The following is a 19,708-nucleotide window of genomic DNA, read 5'->3' as shown; positions in this document are numbered from 1 at the left end:
TCTTCATTCACAATTTTCCTTAAAAAACTCACCTCACACATCCCACATTATTTCTTCAAAAGATTGAAACTTGAAACCCTTTACAAAAACCAGTTATCTCTCTCTCATCCTTTGTTGAGTCATCATCTTCTTAAATTATCCTTTTCTTACATTGTACTTTTAGAAATATTTTAAGATCTTCATAAAATATGAATTACTCAACTACAATGTTGAATAGTTCAAAAATCTTAAATTCGTTATCTTTGGGAACTACAAACAATAAGGTCAATTAAGAATGAAGATTCTTAGCGTGTTGTTAGTTTCTTTAAAAATTTAGAAATATAGATACTTTCAATGTTGTTTCTAATACAATATATTAAAAAATAGAAAAGAGAAAAAGAGTAGGACAATATGGTAGTCTGTCACCTAACCATGATTACAAAATATTAAACCAGTCCAACAAGTATGGGTCACCATACTTCTTGTAGAGGTAACTTGAACCACAAAATAACATTCATGATAAAACAAAAGATCACAATACATTGTTGGTGAACATCTCAAATCTCATGCTTTAACACTTCTCCTTGAGATTTTTTATGGACACTCCAAGTAATCTTCTAAACTTTTCAAACTTAACCCTTGGAAGAGATTTGGTCAATATATCAGAAACTTAAGAGTTCGAACAATAATGAGCGAGCTTGATCTCTTGACTGCGTATATCATGAAACTTCACTTGAGTATGTTTGGTTTTTCCATGTTGAACTAGATTTTCAGCAATAGCAATTGATGATTTTCTATCACAATAAATCAAGGTTGCTTCCAACTGTTGTATTCCCAAATCAAGTAGGATTTTCCTCAACCAAATAGCTTGGTTTGTTGTTGCAGCTGCTGCTTCATGCTTTGCTTAAGTAGTAGATTGAGCTACAATTTCTTGTTTCCTTGAATTCTATGAGAACATGCCAGAGTATAAGGAAAAATCATAATATGTAGTACTCTTCATGTCATCAACATTTTCAACCCAATGACTATCAACATAGCCTATCAAACTTCTATTTTCACTTGGTTTGTACCATATTCCAAATTGTGTAGTGCCCTTAACATATCTAAGCACCATTTTTGCTGCAGCAAAATATGTCTTGGCAGGACTCTGCATAAAACTTTAGAGTAGACTTGTTGCATATATAAGGCCATGTCTTAATGAAGTAAGATAAAGTAAACTTCCAATCAAGCTTCTATAAAGAGAGGCACCAATTTTTTCAGTTTTATCTTCCTTTGAGAGCTTTAAATTTGACACTAAAGGAGTGGGGACAGATTTCCAGCTTTCCATTCTAAACTTCTTCAAAATTTCATGAGCATACTTCTCTTGATTTAGAAAAATTTCATCCTCAATTTGATGCACTTCCAAGCCTAGAAAGTAAATCATTTCTCCTAAACTAGACATCTCAAATTGGTTTTTCATCTCCTCCACAAGTTTTTGTACTTCTTGTGGATTATTGCTTGTTATTAGCAAGTCACCAACATACAAAGAGACAATTAAAGAACCACCATCCAACAACCTTCTTACGTAAAGAGTTGCATCATTTTCACTCCTCTTGAAGTCTTGGTTGTGAAAGTGGCTACCAACTTTGTTGTACCGAGCTCTAGGGGCCTATTTTAGCCCATACAAAGCTTAGACACCATTTCTTCTCTTCCTTTCACTAAAAAACCATCAAGTTCATAAAATAAATTTCTTCATCAAGATTTCCATTCAAAAATGCTGATTTGACATCTAAATTCCAAATTTTCCACTTCATTTGTGCAGCTAATGCTACAAGAATTCGAATAGTATCCATCCGTGCTACCTGTGCAAATGTTTATGTGTAATTGATTTCGGATTGTTGAATATAGCCTTTGACCATAAGTCTTGCCTTGTATTTGTTGATGGATCCATCAAGGTTCATATTTATCCTATAGACCCATTTAACTCCAATGACATCCTTGTCTTTAGGCTCGTCAACTAGCTGCCATGTCTTGTTCTTTTCAATGGTGGCCATCTCCTTTTTCATAGCTTGGTTCCACGCCTCAACTTTACTAGCATCTTCAAAGTTAGTAGGTTCAAGGACAACACTATTACATCTTGGATAAATCTCTGAAAGAGGTCGGGTACCTCTTACAGCGAAGTCATCGTCAACTTGTACATCTTGATCTTCAATTGTGCTCTCAAGAGAGGTCTCCCAATTCCAATATGCATCTTCATCCACTATAACTTCTCTATTAATTAATTTTTTCTGAATCAATTCCATAGACTTTATAGCCCTTAGATTTTGAGCTATAGCCTATTAAAATTCCTCTTTCATCCTTTTCATTCAATTTGGTTCTTTTCACTTCTGGTATATGAATGTAGCAGAATGAACCAAATACCCTTAGATGCTTGATAGAAGGTTTGATGCCTCCCTAAGTCTCAATAAGTGTCATCCCCTTTATAGCCCTTGTAGGAAGTCAATTTTGGAGGTACACAATAGTGTTTATTGCCTCTGCCCAAAAAGACTTTGGCAATTTCGTCTCAAAAATCATCCGTCTAACCTTTTCAAGGACATATCTATTCTTTCTATCAGAAATTTCATTTTGTTGAGGTGAGTAGCTAAGTGTAAGTTGGCGCTCAACACCAAAATCATTACAATATTTATTAAATTTTGTAAAAATAAACTCCTTCCCATTATTAGTTCTGAATTTCTTCAACAAAACAACCACTTTGGGTTTCAACTAAGGCTTTAAATTTGTTAAAAACAGAAAAAATTTCATATTTATGTTTAAGAAAATAAACTCGAATCATTCTTGTAAAATCATCAATAAAAAATAAAATACTTGCTACCATGGAGTGAAGTAGTATTCAAGTTTGTTACTTGCTTTGCATGTAGCCAAACTTGGAAAAGGCAATCTATGTTGCTTACCAAGTTGACAACCTTCACACATTTCTAAGCACATTTGAATACTAGGTAAGTCTTTGACCAACTTTTTCTTTTGAGAAAGTTGAACGGATTTCAAATTATAGTGGTCAAACCTCTTGTGCCAAAGCTTAGAATCAAGTTTAGCCTTACTCAATTTACATTCATGTTCAGAAACTAAATTCTAATTAATAGGAAAACTTCTTTTTTTTCATATCTATTTCAGATAATTCATGATTATTAACATTAGTAATCACACAACTTTCTTCTTTTAATAACATGTAGCCGTTTTGCAACATTTGACCCATAATCAACATGTCTTGATCAATTTTAGGCACTAAGAGAACATCATAAATGTATTTAATACATGTTGCAGTATAAATTTTCACTGTTCCTTTACCCGTGATGGCAACTTTTTCCCCATTTCCGATCTTTACAGATCATGTAGCAGATTTGAGCTCCAAAAAAAATGGTTTTCCAGTCATGAGTTGTGTGCATCCACTATCAAGAAACCAAGTGTCTCCATCCTCCAAACTTTTTGTAGTCTTGGCCATGAATAAGAGTTCTTCGCTATCATGAGTTTCAGTCACATTTGCCTTTTGAGAAGTATGACTTTGTTGATTATGTTGTTGTTGTTTCAGCCTACAAAACCTTTCAATATGCCCATTTTTGTTGCAATATCTACATTGTATTGGTGGTAGTGTGTTTCCTTTGTACCAAAAATCACTCTCTTTGTGGCTAGTTCTTTTGCAGATTCCACACTTTGGAAACCTTTCCTTCTTCTTTGTATCTTTTCTATAATGGTGTCCAACAAATTGTTTTTCATCTTTGACTATTATGGCTTTTCCTATGTGTTTGACTTGTAAGGTTGATTATGTTGCTTCCTCTTGTCGAAGAAGTCTTTTCTACTCTTGAGCTTGAAGAGCATTTGTAACCTCTGTTAAGCTTATCTTAGAAAGATCTTTAGACTCTTCAAGTGAAGAAATTGTGGATTAGAACATTTTGGGTAAAACCACCAAGACTTTTTCCATAATTCTACTATCAAGAAATTATTCCTCCAACAATCTAATTTGGGTTACAACTTTCATAACTTTGCCCATGAAATCATTTAAACTCTCTTTTGAGATTAAAACCTACATTTGCTTGGTTCTTTCATTCCCAAAAAACTCTTCTTCCAACTTCTCCCAAACTTGTTTTGTTGTCTCCAAGTGTGAGATTCTCATGAAAACATCATCATTCACAGTAGGCTGAATTATGTTAAAAGCCTTACCTCTCTTAGCAATTTGCTCACTGTGGTATCTCATTTGAGAAACAATTGAATTTTCTTGCAAAGGTGGTGGTTCAGTAGTTGTTTCCACCACCTCCAAAAGATCATATGCCCTCAAGTGAGTCATCATCTTTACAGACCAGATTTGGTGAACATCTCAAATCTCATGCTTTAACAAGTGCATTCAAAGGTTGGCGCAACTGTAAACGTTGATGCTAATGTCTTCTCCTTCTACAGGAACCTTGAGCATGTAGTTGTAGTTGGCAAAGACATTAAGAGACCTCATGTCTCATTCTATTTTGAATCTCTTGAAATGAGAAATTTGTCTAATGGCAGTGATAAAGAAGGGTTTGAGCACCTACAATCTTATCAAAAAGATATGCACCAATGACTATCAAGGGGAGAGGAACTGGCAAACTTTGTTCACACTGAAAGTGATATCTAGTATAGTGAGAGTAGCATACTACAAAGCTCCTGTAGAAATGAGGGTCAGACACCAAATATATGCTTACTGAGCCTTCACTAAATGAACATAGGGGTTGGGACCCTATTAGCCTCAACCAGATTTAGCTTGAGAAATAAGATCTCTAATGTACTTGGGCTGGTTACAAAGAATAAAGCCATTTTGTAGGTATTTGACCTCAAAGCCCAGAAAATAATATGGCGTGCCAAGTTTCTTCATGAAAAAATTAGCATGAAGCTTATTAATCAAGCCAAACTGATGGAGGGAGGGCTTGAGTTAAGCTTGCATACCAAGGTTTTGTATGAGGAAATTAAATCAGGAATTTCCCATCTATTCGGGACTTAGACACCACATCTCAACCCAAAACTTTAAGGCATTAGGTTTATGGGTAATTCTCCTTATATATCCAATATAGCCTCCATTCCTAGTCAATGTGGGACTAACCACTCATAATTGAATTCCAACAAATCTCCCCTCAATTATGAGTTATCTCCCCTCAATTATGAGTTCCCCACTAGACTTGATCCAAGTCCTTTTTGCTCTTAATCCACTTGATCCAAGTGATTTTTGCTCAATTCTTAAGAGACTTAGACACCACATCTCAATCCAAAACTTTAAGGCATTAAGTTTATGGGTCATTCTCCTTATATATCCAATATTTCCTCAATTCCTAGTCAATGTGGGACTAACCATTCATAATTGAATTCCAACAGAAGTGAGAGTCCATGTATTATTTGCAAGCAAGACATTGTATTCGTGATTCATAGCTTCAAACCATTTGGGTTCATCAAGTGCTTATTTGATTGAATTAGGTTCAACGTGAGAAAGATAAGCCTTTGGTTTAGAATTACCATTGTTGGCCCTAGAGAGCATGTGATGGTCATTAACCAGCAAGTTAGGAGCATGAATATCGATTGGTTATAAAGTAGTGGACTCATCAGTTGATAGTGCAGTAGGGACAGGAGCTGAAAGTGCATTGTTAGGATTGTGGGACACAAGAGAAGCTGAGCTAGCATTGTCATGAGATGGTGGGGTAAGAACAGGGGAAGGGCAAGCATCCAACTCCAAGGGTATAAATGTGGATGTTAAAGTAGATTCAAATATAGGAAAGGGAAGTGAGTTTGATAAAGTAGATTGTTGCTAAAATGGTCTTAAATGTGGGAAGCATGCACATTCAAATGCTTTGATGAACTTGTAATTAGCAAGGGATTTGAACAAAGCATGTTAGGGTGAAGAAAAATTAGTGAGTGAGGATGAGGGTAATTTTTTAATAAGGTACACTGATGTGGTGAAACTATGATCCAACAAAGAGAGTGAAATTGAGGCACGAACATGTCAAGATAAATCCATTTCAACTATTTGTCTATGTTTTCTCTCCACTTTACCATTTTAGTGAGAGGTATGTGGGCATGTCAGTTTATGTTGAATGCCTAAATTAGTAATTAAGGGAACATGCAATAGCTTTAATGCACAACACATACTCAAAAATCAATGATTATCTTTCTTTGTTGATTTTAGCTCAGGTCGAAGTTGTCTTGCAAGAAAGCACACAAGGAAGAACTGCATCATAGAGCGTCAAGAGGAGCCAAGTGAAGAGTTTCTGATCTTGTGCAAGCCATATGTCATAGCATAGTCACCTGGTTCGCAATTCTCTATGGTACGTGGTACGAGTTCGGGTACACGGTACGTAATGTTCAAAGTATTCGGTACGTGGGGGGTATACATAGTTGGTACGTTGTTTCGGTTCGTGGTACGTTTTAATATACAAAACAGTACGTTAAAATTAAAAAACAAAAAAATTAATTTAATTATAAAAGAACAAATTAAATGATAAAAAATATGATTATCATCAATAAAAATTAACTTTAACAATATTTTTATATCAACTACTTTGACAAATACAATGTGCTAAAATAAAATCTCAATTCTTATTTTTTTTTCCTCTTTTGATAGAAGCTCCCCTAATTACATTTCTCTGATCATCCAATCCTCCATCCATTTCTTCATCTAATTCCCAGTTAAGGTCTTGAAGTATTCCAGAAGATTCTTCCAAACAAGTGTCATCATGATTCATATCCCATTTTTTGAAAGGACTATTCTTGTAGCTATCAAAAAATCATGACTGTAAGCGAATATTTGAGTGAATATAAACCAATTTGTCCGCTCTTGCACAATTAAGCCGATTCCTTTTTACATTATGGATATATGAATAAGTACTCCAAGTTCTTTCAGCAGAAGAGCTAATTATTGGTTGAGATAATACTTTTTTTGCCACCTCTGCTAGTTCAGGAGTTTCAGATCCATACATTGACCACCAATCAATAGAATCCATGGTTACAACATCTAATTGAGCTGCAGACATTGCATATATTCATTTTTGTGTGTGAAATGTAGCAAAATGATCACGTAGAAGTTTTTGTTCCTCCACATTTTCTGATATTTTTTCAAAAGCTTGCATAACTGCAGTCACTACTTCCTTATCTTGGTTTAGAGCTTTTCTAGCTATACCTCCAGGGGCAGGTGTAGAAAGATAATGAGTATCATAAAATCTAGGGGTTAATGCAAAACCTAAAAAATGGATGGTATAATTCATTTTGGTCCATCTTGCAGTAATAATTGTTTCCATTTCAGAATAACAATTTGCATATTTATTTGTTTTAATAATCTCTTGTATTTCCCCAAGCATAGAATCCATTTTCTCATAAAATTCTCCCATTTTTGGCCCTTCACCATCAGCAAATTTAATCAAATGATAAATGGGTTTTGTTATCTTAACCACATGCTCAACTTCTTCCCAAAAAAAAAAAATCACTACCAATAGTTTCAGCAACTAAAGCACCTATTTTTCTTGTGTTTTCATCTCCTTGGTTAATCCATTCTTTCCAACTGTTCAACACAACAGTAGTTGCAAGTGCTTCTCTACACATAAGTAGTCGCTTAAGTAAAAGGTAATGTGATGCAAATCTAGTCTTTGCTACCTTCAACAATTCAAGCTTTGAATTTGCTCTATACATAGCTAGAACTTGACTATGATTAATAATGTACTTAACTATAGTCTTTCCTTGTTTATATGTATTTCTCAGCCATTCAAATGATTCAACAAAGTCTTTAAAAATCAAATTTAAAGTATGCACAACACAAGGAGAACAAAAAATATGCTTATATACCTTTTGTATTTCCTTCCCAGCAGCTTTACAATTTGCAACATTATCGGTCACCACTTGTAGAACATTAGATGGTCTGATTTCTTCAATGGCTTTAATCAAATATTCAGCAATAGCAACTCCAGTTTTTTCAACTCCAGAAAAGTCGTCGGCATATAAAAACATGGCAGCTCTACTATTCACGGCAAGAACATTAATTAGTGGCATATGCTTTACATTACTCCAGCCATCTGACACAATGGAGACCCCTTGATGAAACCATGTATCCTTGATAGGAGCTAAATCTTTGTCAACGTGTCTTTTACACTCGTCTAATAAAACCGTTCTTGCCTTTTCAGAAGAGGGATGTTTGTAGCATTTAGGACCATTGTTAATAGCCATAACCATTTCCACAAATTGTGGATTTCTCATAACATTAAATGGAATTCCATTGGCACATAGTCCTTTCATCACCTTCATGTCAACAACATCTCTTTCCAAAAGTTGGAAAGCTTCTTCAAGAGACTTGGAACACACCCCTTTTTCTTTCTTTTTGAGGGTAGAACACTTCAAAGATGGAGTCACACCAGATTCCTCTGCTTCTTGAACCTTTTTTCTTATTCTTTTATAAGTTTCTATGTCATTCAACTGCACATCTTTGAATGCCACAACTTTTCCCTTGTGGAGCACCAAAGAAATGATAGTGAATCCTAGTGTAAGTACTTTTGAATGAATTTCTACAGTGTTTGCATTTCCAATTTTTTGTTCCCCCGGATTTTTCCCGGTCACACCGGTGTATATCACTTCTTGGGCTAAAAGAGGTTTGGTTGTTTCATTAGTTGAATGACTTTGAGTTGATGAATTTTTCACTTTTGGTTGAGGTAGACTTTGAGGAATTTCTTCATCACTTGCAGAATTTTGATCACTATCACTATCGGATGAGGGTACTTCGTGTATTCTCTTTTTCCCAAATACCATATTGATAAAATGGGTAAAAGACAAGATATGTGAGACGTGGAGAAAGCTGAAGAAAAATGAGTAGAATACAATTTACAAATTGAGGTGATGTGCATAAAGTTTTGATTTACGGTTAAGGGTTTAGCATTTAGGGTTCTTAGAGTTTAGACTTTAGATGATTTAGAGTTTTATAAGGCTTAGGGTTACGATATAACTTTCTCAAAATACTCGTTACTGAGTAATGATTCAGTGGTTATGACACTCTACATCGAGTATTCTCCTCTATCTATTTAACTGTTTCAATCAAATATAATGTGCTGTAAGATTTAGTAAATGATGAAAATAGTTAATGAATAGCTAGCACCTTTTTGATTCAAACAAAAGAGGCGATGTGTAAATGATGGAAACAGAGGCACATGGGCTGAAGAAAAGATTCCTTAGTAAATGAAATAATGAATAGCTAGAACCGTTTCGATTTCCTGCATTCCTCCGTTTCGTTTATGCGTACTTCTTTTTATATATATACATATATTCTATGATTATAATTTTATATATAATATAATAGTATAATTTTCTTTTTTAAGAATGCTATTACAGTGCTTTGTAAGTTAGTGTATATATATATATTAGTACCATAATGTTTTTTATAATATATATATTATTTTCGATTGGTTGTTATTACCATTCACCGTGTTTGCTCGTAGTCGAGTGACACCATATTATCTATTGTATGCTATTTATTACCATCCATTGTGTTTGTTCGTATAAGAACAATTTAGGTTTTAAAGAGCTTATAATTTTCACAATAAGTATCTAAAAATCTACTCAGAGTTTACTTGTCTATCTAATTTATTCAGTTGAACTATTTGGTCGTTCACTAGTCGAGTGTCACCATATTATCATGATAGGTGGTTTAGAGTTTTATAAAGGTTAGGGTTATGATATAACTTTCTCAAAATACTCGTCACTGAGTAAGGATTCAGTGGTTATGACACTCTACATCAAGTATTCTCCTCTATCTATTTAACTGTTTCAATCAACTGAGTAAGGATTCAGTGGTTACCATTCACTGTGCAAGGATTCATTGGTTACCATGCAGTGGTTACCATTCACCGTGTTTGCCCATAGTCGAGTGTCACCATATTATCATTTGGTTGTTGTTTTCATTCATTGTATTTGCTTGTATACACCCAATTTAGATTTTAGGGTGTTTATAATTTTTTCAAAAAGTATTTGACAATCTATTTAGAGGTTACTCCTATATCTTCTAACTTATTCAGTTGAACAATTTGATTGTTCGCTAGTCGAGTGTCACCATATTATCCTTTGATTGTTGTTACCATCCACCATATTTGCTCATATACAACCAACTCAAAATTTAGTACGCTTATAATATTTTCAATAAGTAATTCATAATCTAGTTAAAGATTACTATTTTATCTATCTAACTTATTTAGTTGAACTATTTGCTTGTGAGTTATATTCAAGTGATAAAAGAATAAATTAGCATATATTGTTGTGTAACCGAGTAAGTTGAAGTATCTAATGTATTAGTATATCATTTCATGTTGTGTAACCTAATGCTAGTTTTATCTTGATAATTATTTTTGCAAATTTACAAGAAATGAATTGTGGATGCATAGTGTCCATATGTAATCTTCTTAGTGTAATTATATAAAATAGAAAAAATTAGGTGCAATTTTTCAAGTAAAAACCATACAAAAAAAAAATATATATATATATAAATTTTATATTATAAAATAAATAATTTTTATTTATAAAATAAACAAATAACTAAAGAAAAAAGATAACCAATAATCACCAAGGAGATATACGAGCATATCCAATCACTACAAGAAAACAGACATATACCTACAGAAGCTTATAATGACAAAATTAAAAACTGTAGGCATAGACAATCTATCCCCACAGATAAATTAATTTTTGTTGGTATAGGTGTCTTATACCTTCAGTGACATAAATTTGTCACTAAGGATTATAGTTACACACTTAAATCTGTGGTTATAGGCATCAAATTGAAAAATATATATTTTTTAAAGGAGCCAAAATATTAATTGTTTGTGAAAATAAAATTGTACTCCTAAGCATTCTCAAGAATGTAAAAACTCCAGATGAATGTTCATCAAACATCCCACGTTGTGTGCATGTCAAGCAACACAAGATGTTTGGATTAAAAAGTTATGATTGTCATGTTTTGATGCAAGAGCTTCTTCCAGTAGCATTACGGGGTTCATTGCCAGATAAAGTCACTTCAGTGTTAGTTGATCTTTGCAATTTCTTCAAGCAAATTTGTTCTAAGGTACTTAATGTGGAATTTCTATCACAATTGGAGTCTCAAATAGTTATCACACTTTGTCAGTTGGAAACAATTTTTCCTCCTTCATTTTTTACTGTTATGATGCATTTGGTAATTCATTTGGCACACGAAGCCCAAGTTGCTGGACCGGTACAATATCGATGGATGTATCCGCTTGAGAGGTATGTATGTTTATAAAAATTGGTTTAATTAAAAGTGTTAAACAAGTTTTTTTGGATGTTGAGAACATAAATATTTTAAATTTTCTTCACTTTCAGGTTTCTTCTTACTCTTAAGTCCTTTGTACGTAATAGAGCCCATCCAGAAGGATCAATTGCAGAGGGATTTTTGGCCAATGAATGTTTGACGTTTTGTTCGCAATATCTATCTGGGGTAGAAACTAGGTTCAATAGACCTAACAGAAATGACGATGAAGTCTCTGGAAGGCCATTAGGGATAAAGAAACAACAAAAGTTACGATTAGGGAAGAGGAAGAAAGTGAGTAGAACTAAACTTGACAAGAAAGAGTTAGCACAGGCACATAGATATGTGCTTTCTAATTGTGATGCAGTTGCTCCATTTATAGAGTAAGTCACATATCATATTTCAATTTTATACAATTGAAATTTTTATTACATTTTATTTTAACTCTATTACTGTTACTTTTAGAGAACACATTTTACATCTTAAGAGACAGTGTCGACCACGACGATTGACACAACTTGAAATTGACAAGCAACATGGTCAAAAATTTATTGAGTGGTTTAAACTCAGGGTGAGCATATAATAATTTAATTATTTAAATTTTACTGATTGTTTTTATATATAAACTTACTATATTTCATGAAATATTTTAGATCCAGCGTATGGATGAACAAAAGAGCTCAGAAGTTACTCATGAACTTAGATGGTTATCCCGTGGACCATCTGAGGTAGTAAGAAGATACACAGGTTATGCGATTAATGGTTTTAGATTCCACACAAAGAAGAGAGAGAGATTTTTGAAAACACAAAATAGTGGAGTTGTTGTAAAGACAAAGACCTCAACAGATGAAATTAATTACTATGGGGCAATAACTGATATACTGCTGTTGGATTATTCTGGAAAGTACAAGTTTGTGTTATTTAAATGTGATTGGGTTGATATTAATAAAGGTATCAAGAAAGATAAGTTTGGTATGACGCTTGTCAATTTCAAATTTTTAAAACATACTGGGAAAAATATTTGTGATGACCCATTTGTGTTTGCATCACAAGCTAAAAAGGTGTTTTATATATATGATGAGAGAAACAAGGATTGGCTTGTTGTTCTCAATGCAAAAGTTAGAGATATCTATGATATGGGTGATGAGGAATCTAATGAAATTGAAGAAATTCATGGGCAACTAATGGGCGATACAAGTGAAGCTACTCAAAATGTTAATGATTTGGTTAGGCTTGAAGTTGAAGACGATAATGATTTTTTTGAAGTTGTTGATGTTGATAATATGGATGATGATGAAGATGATGAGGAAGACGAATGAAGTGTGTTCTAATTGTGCATGATTTTATACATTATGTTTTTTTTATACTTTTAGATTTGTCTATGTTTTTTGACTTTTGTCCAAGTTACTCATTTATAATTTTGTGTTAGAGAAGCAATGGCTCGAAGAAGAAAGTTAAATATTCGACATCGAGCAAGTGATAATGAAGGAATTCAGTCTACTTCAAATAATACAAACTCAACCAATGTAGAAGGAAGTAATGTTGCAGAAACTCGTTCTAGTCCTTGTCATGCAGAAGGTGTCATACGTGAGTCTGTAGAATCTCACTCAATTCCCTCTGATATAGAAGTTGAAGAAGAACCAATTGAAAAAGGTATTAATTATATATTCTTTGTTTTGAAGTTTTATTTATATTATTTTTATTATGACTTATATGCACACATAATGTTATTGTCCTTTTGTTTTGTTTGTAGAAGTAGAGCCTAAACGGGCTAGAGGTCCTACAAAAATGTTAGATGTATGGGAAATGGAACATGGTGATTTAATAATCGTTAATTTGGACAAATATGGTCGACCCATTGGTGAGGAAGGGACAACTCTAACTCGTTTCATTGGTAGCGTAGCTAGAAGGTATCAATATGCTCCTATCAACTACAAGTCATGGAAAGTTATGCCAAATGATTACAAAGAAGAAATGTTGAAATTAATAGAGGTATTATGATTATTCATTTAACTAATATAACATTTTTTTAAGAAGTCAATTGAGATGTACAATTAACATGTTTTTTAGTTTTTGTGCTCTAACATGTTTGATGTACAATGATGATGTTAGGAATATTTGATGGATTAACAATTTATAATCATACTTATAGTTTAAGAATATAGATGTTTAGCACACTCAAACTACATCATAACATGTTGATAACTGTAAGAATACATTTAACTAATATAACATGTTTCTTTAACATTTCTTATTGTGTAGAGTAAATTTGAGTTTGTTCCTCCAATAAATGACTTAACAAGAGAAATGTTAAAATCTGAGCTGAATGAGAAATGGAGGCAATGGAAGGGTGATCTAAAGTCAATGGCATATATGTTGAAGACATGTTGGAGGCAATGGAAGGGTGATCTAAAGCCAAGATAAAAGCTAGTTAAAATTAAATTAATAAAAGGTTAAATATTTTATATGTTGAAGACATGTTATGACAAACTTCTAGACAATAAAATTCTTTATATTAAAACAAAAATATTATATTTTAATAATAATAATATTACATTGTTTTTAAATTTATTTGGTAACTTCCTTTCAAAAAAAATATTGCAATGCATCGAATAAATAAATTATCAGTATTTCATCTTAATAATATCTTGAAAATGTGTTAATATTTGAAAATAAATAATGATTCTTTTTATATGAAAGTAATGAGTTTTTAAATGAATTATATTAAATTGTTTATAATGATAACAAACACAAGTCATGAAAAATAAGTCTCCACAAAAAAAAAAGTGGGAATATTGGTTTAACACAAGTCTCCGTAAGAAAAAAATAAATAGCAGTATTAGTTATACAGTCGTCCATATTAATAAAAAAAAACACAAGTTTCTATAAAAATAAAAAGAAATACAAATCTTACATTAAAAAGGGAAGAATTTGAAAAATACTAGTGTAATAAATGCATATCATTAAAATAAAACGGAATAATTTGAAATAATAGTCCCACATCAGTAATAAATACAAATCTTCTAAAAATACAGAAGAATTTGAAATGCTAGTCCCACATCGGTAATAAATACAAATCTTCTAAAAAAACAGAAGAATTCGAAATGCTAGTCTCACATCGATTGTTTCTAAAATATTGGAAGTTCAGTTATCTATATAACTACAACAATTCTAAGTAGAAGAATAATTATATATGTACTTATACCACATCATTGGCACAGGAGTACTTGACAATATATTAATGCAGTTAAAAAATTTATGTAAAGTATTAAAAGTGTTACATTGTTGGTTCTCACGAACCAATTCGTGGTTTGTAGGGTATATAAACGAATTATGTTACTCTGTGTCATAGTCATCAACTCGGTGCATATATGTCATAGTCATCAACTCGGTGCATCTTGTGTGATGTGATTACGCCGTTCAACTTGCTGATTCCACAACAAGTTGCCTTCTTGCAACTTGATCAAGAGTTTGAGAACAAAAGAATTGTTAGCATGATTGAGTGAATAGGAACAACAGATGATTGATTCAGAGAAATGAGAGTGGAAGCGGAATCCCGAAACCGTTCTGATACCATATAACAGGTTTTAATGAAACTGTGAATTCAGAAGCAGAACTTATGTAGGGAAGTAGATCAAATTATGGAAATATAATGTATTTAATTGATGAGGAAAAACTATAAAAAAGGGAAGAATTCCAATCTACTCCAAAGCCAAGATCCTTCTAATGTTATTACATGCCCATCACATTTTACTCACCTTACTATTTATCCTATTAAGGCATAACAAACCTGCCGACTAAGCAGCCTACTCGAGTCTTTATTTACCATATATATCCTTACCATACTCTTTATTACGATATACCATTTTTTCCTTATCAACCCTCACTCGGGTCTTTATCATGTTTGCTTACTATCTGCATATACATAGGCATAGTAATAAATACCATCATGTATTTTACATAGAGTTGCAGAAAATTTTACAAAAGAATACTAGATTTGTTACTTTAGATCTTGAAGGTTGAGTTTATTTCAAACAAAATGCTTTATAAGTGTATTTAATTTTTTAAAATATTTTTGTCCACCTAATCTTCTCTCTTGTTACAAGTTTCACGAATTCTTCATTTTTGCATCATAAATAACACTTGATAGATTCTCTCACCACCGAGTATTGTATGATCATCCATTATAACTTGCGAAACTTTCACTTTAAGCTTTTAGCTAGTAATTCCTTGTTGCTATGGAGTCTGGACTTCTCAACGATTAGCATGGTGTAATAATTTACTGATAAAAAAACTATGAAACCGAATATTCCCTTTATTAGATAGGTCTCCTGGCCATACTTTATAAACTAATTAGGAAAAAATAAACAAAGATTACATCCTACCAGTCATAGTCATAAACGGTTAATAATGTTATTCTTAATCTTATTGAACTGGGTGGTTAGATCCATAGACCATGTTGCCTTGAGCCTACTTTGCTTCAGTTTGGCAGCTTCACCTTCATGTTTTACCCCACTGCTCGCAGCAAGTAGATCATCAACTTCTTCTAGTAGTGCTCGAGCATGTTCATTAAGAGAAGCATAACTTGTTGAATAGGTTGAGAGTGTTCCCTCCTGATTCTTGAGATTCAACACAAATTTTTCAAGGTCCATTTCTTTGGTATCTAGTTGTTTCCTTAAAGTTACAATTTCTGCCTCTGACTCATTTATCCTACTATTTTCGGCCTTAATGTCCAAAGAAACCTTTTTAATTGAGTTTTTGAGGTCTTTCCTTCGACCCTTGCCTGCCATAGTTTCCTGCTTAATTTCATCTAGATGCTTCTCAAAATCCTTTAGTTTGTTGACAGACTCTATTGTGGATTGGAATTCTTGGATTGATAAAAAGGCCTTTCTCTGGAACTCCACAATAGCCTCTTTCAGCTCTACACTCATCTTGGGGTGGCTACTTGTACTCAATACATCTAACAGTTGATGAAATCTAGACTGTGTGTCAGGATCGCAAGAGACTTCAGATAACTCTTTAACCATTAACAACGCCAACGCATTAATGGTCTCTCTAATTATTCCAAGTGAGGCATCTCCAGAACATGACCCAGAAGATATGGCTTCCTTGGCACTAATATTGAATCTATTACTAACACAGTCAAAGGGATCATCTGAGTCAGAACTTTCAATCTCTGAAGAAGATTCTTCAGAAGAGGATACTGCTTCCAGTTCAATATCATCACCCTCACTACAAATTTGAATGACAAGAGGGTCATTTGGAATTGAAGTAGGATGAACTTCTTCCTCTGGAAGCCTCTCTGAAGTTTCTTCTATGACATTCTCCGAAGACATCTTATTTGGAAGCATTGGCTTTGGGCCTCCAACTATTTTTGCATCAATGATTGGAGGTCGAAGTTGGGTCGATGACACAATGGGTGAAGATAACACATTTGTTTGGTCTTTCTGGGGTCTCTCTGCTGTGATCTGAACAAATAAATAACCCAAAACAAGAAAAGTAAAAAAATAGCAAAAATATGGGAATTGGGAAAAGATATAAAAAAGGGGGGCAAGAAATTTTAACCTTTACTTTTTGGTGTGCCCCCTCCATTGAATTTGGATTCAAATTCGTGTTTATCATTCTTTGTGAAGCATCAATGAATTGAATATCCTCTGGATCAATTGTTTGTTCAAATACATGAATTCCGCTATATCTAGAAACCTGTCTGATTGGTTCCTCGTCGTTCGTAATATGATCAACAAATGAAACCTCAACAGAATTCCACTTATTATCTGAAAACACTATGTCTTCATTATCTTCAATCTTCAATAGAAATACATGATCAGTATCTATCTTGAACTCGTAAACTTGTTGACAGCCAATGCGCTTCTTATTGCCATTGATGAATACTTGGAGGCTAAACTTGACCTGGATAGGTTGCTCATTCCCTAGTCCAATAACAAGACAGAGACAAATTGTTGGGAATTTGTTGCGAAACTGAAAATACAGTGACCCTTCGATTTCTTGTTTTGTAGCCACTCTAGAGGTGGGAACCTTCTTCACACTTGTACGAGGCGTGAACCACTCTGGAATATTTTTTCCTGGAAAAAAAAACATATTGTTTCCAGCCTCTACCCCTTCCTGTCAGTCAAAAGTTTAGAACTGTTACATGTTAACCAAATTTTTTGAAACATTAATAGGAGTTGATAGGAACTGATTTTATTGATCAAAGAAGACTTTAATCTAGATACCAAAAAGTTAAATTTAAAATGTTGAAGTATAACGAGTTTGAATATTATTGATAATAATTTGATCCAAAGATTAAAACACTAATATTTATTTATAAGGATACTTCAATCCAAATCCTAAATATATAGGGAAACTAAAAAACAATCATGATAATAAGTAAATAATATGGAAACTAACCATAGGAGATATACTATCTAACAATCCAATAATAACTAAATGTGGCGATTGATGTTGTAGTGATAAAACCCAATAATTAGGCATCATGTACTTCACAGTTACATATTTAGCAAAAAGTAATACTGATCCACCTTTTCAAACACCAATCTATATGACACTTTTTTTCTTGGCACTGTAGGCTATAACATCAACTTTCTATGAATCCAAGTCCACACATTCCAAAGACAACACTAAGTCAATATAAATGTCAAATAAAATAAAATAGGGTAAGGAGAGGACCTGATTCAACAACATGTTTATACTCTGGGAAGTCAATGATGTGCAGCTTTTGGCAGAGAAAATATCCAAGTTTTGTGGCAGGCTTATAATTTCTTGAAGATACACACAACCATCCAAAATCAGTTCCTTTAGAGAGCAAGATTCTGTAGTGCATGCCGGAAGAACTGTGAGGTCCAAACATTTCAAGGATGTGCATTCTTTCGCTGAAAATATTTCTAATTTGTTTGGAATCCCATTAATTCGTTGTAGATGACTGCAATTATCCACCTTAAGGTACCTCAAAAAGTGGCATTCTTCAATCCATTCATGAATAGTTGTGAAGTTATTCCCCGATAGGTCTAAATCTTTCACATTAGAAAAGAATTTGAGACCTACTGGAAGGAAGTCATTGAATATATTGCAGTGCGAAAGAATAAGACGATCCATATTTGAAGACTGCAACACCATTTCTTTACCTTTGTATTGTTTAGGTAACCACAACCCTTCACATTTTGAAACATGGATCAAACTGAGTTCTGGCAACTTGACAATGCAGCTAGGTAATAGAACCTTTCCACAGATTCGTAGTTCCAACTTTTGAAGCCGAGTAAAGTTTTGAATTGAAAATGGCAATTCTTTTATTGGACTTCCCATTATATAAAGTTCTGTTATATTTTCCATCTTTCCCAATATTTCTGGGAAACTCTCTAGAGTTGAGCAATGTGAAAGATTGAGTTGTTCAAGAGAGGTCAATATGATGGGTGGAAAAGTCTTCAAATTCTTGCAACTAGAAGCATCCAATATCTTAAGACTTCCCAAATATCCAACTGAGTCATGAATTTTAGTTAAATTCTCACAATGTTTAAATGACAATTTTTCTAAATCTGGGAGACCAGATACATCAGGAATCTCAGTTATGTATTCATTGTAGCTTAAATCCAAAATTCTCAAACATGCAAATGCCTGCATCAACAACAACAACAATAATAATAATAATAATCAGAAGGTTTATAAATAATAATAGGAATTTGATGTGAATTCATAAAGAAACAACGATATACATGCACAAACACTTGCCTGGATTGGTTCGCATAGCTTTAAGCAGCTGCTAGGTAACTCGAGTATGCACAAATTCCTTGGACGAAAATCAGATGGTAAAGTTGATGAAGCATATCCATGCCATTTCAAAACTCTTAAACTATTTGGAAGATGGATGGGGCCTTTGTTAAAACGACAATTTCTAATAATAAGAGTTTTGAGGTTTTTCATCTCCCGTAAAGCCTCTCCCTCCCAATTTACTTCCTCCCCTTTGGAACAATCAAGAATTAACATATGAATTTTGCTAGTTCCCTATTGAGGCAATCACAATACATGAAGATATTAGGAATGTACATAACAGACAAAATTTGGAATAAATTGACAACATATGAAAATAACAAGTCAACTATGAATCCATATTGGAAACAAAGTATTAGAAACAGATTGACAGAGGGATATTATAATTAGAATTTAATACTTATACATTGAAAATGTAAATAAACTTTCTGACATTCAATCATATTTCCGTGCGATATATTTTTACAAGTGTTTTAAGTTGTGATAGTAAGACACTATGATTTGGCAAAATGGTGATAATGATATAAAAAAATTCTCTTTTTAATTGAAAGAGAAAAACCAAATTTTACAAATACAAAACCAAACCAACAAAATCTGTCTTACCATATTTTCTTCTAAAAGTTGGACTATATCTTCAGAGTTCCATAACCTATTACGTTCATTGAGCTCTTC

At 33.1% G+C, this 19,708-nt stretch overlaps 2 protein-coding genes across 2 annotated transcripts in view; one reads left to right on the top strand and one right to left on the bottom strand.

Annotated features, from left to right (window-relative positions):
* The first annotated feature begins 11,317 nt into the window (after window positions 1-11,317).
* On the top strand, window positions 11,318-13,821 carry LOC101496078 (uncharacterized). Its single transcript, XM_027330441.2, has 4 exons — window positions 11,318-11,637; window positions 12,684-12,907; window positions 13,008-13,246; window positions 13,517-13,821. Exons 2-4 carry the CDS (start codon window positions 12,691-12,693, stop codon window positions 13,676-13,678), a joined length of 618 nt encoding a protein of 205 aa, XP_027186242.2. The 5' UTR covers window positions 11,318-11,637; window positions 12,684-12,690; the 3' UTR covers window positions 13,679-13,821.
* A 1,732-nt stretch (window positions 13,822-15,553) lies between these two features.
* LOC101495757 (TMV resistance protein N-like) overlaps window positions 15,554-19,708 on the bottom strand; it is a 6,459-nt gene continuing 2,304 nt past the window's right edge. Inside the window, exons 3-7 of the mRNA XM_073363610.1 lie at window positions 19,640-19,707; window positions 18,998-19,270; window positions 17,942-18,883; window positions 16,820-17,377; window positions 15,554-16,722 (exon numbers count right to left, since the gene is read on the bottom strand). Of these exons, the coding sequence (XP_073219711.1) occupies window positions 15,649-16,722; window positions 16,820-17,377; window positions 17,942-18,883; window positions 18,998-19,270; window positions 19,640-19,707 (2,915 nt within the window). The 3' untranslated portion in view covers window positions 15,554-15,648. The remainder of the gene's footprint in view (window positions 16,723-16,819; window positions 17,378-17,941; window positions 18,884-18,997; window positions 19,271-19,639; window position 19,708) is intronic.

This window comes from Cicer arietinum, chromosome 7 (assembly GCF_000331145.2).
Source record: "Cicer arietinum cultivar CDC Frontier isolate Library 1 chromosome 7, Cicar.CDCFrontier_v2.0, whole genome shotgun sequence".
In the NCBI taxonomy this organism is placed as follows: Eukaryota; Viridiplantae; Streptophyta; class Magnoliopsida; order Fabales; family Fabaceae; genus Cicer; species Cicer arietinum.
Note: the sequence above shows the minus strand (reverse complement) of the source record. Positions and strands in the feature narration are given on the sequence as shown.

Bases quoted from the DNA above. Each gene is read 5' to 3' on its own strand.
- LOC101496078 (XM_027330441.2), top strand. From the start codon at position 12,691: ATGGCTCGAAGAAGAAAGTTAAATATTCGACATCGAGCAAGTGATAAT. The intron at 12,908-13,007 runs GTATTAATTATA...TTTTGTTTGTAG, and splicing joins AGAAGAACCAATTGAAAAAG to AAGTAGAGCCTAAACGGGCT. The intron at 13,247-13,516 runs GTATTATGATTA...CTTATTGTGTAG, and splicing joins AAATGTTGAAATTAATAGAG to AGTAAATTTGAGTTTGTTCC.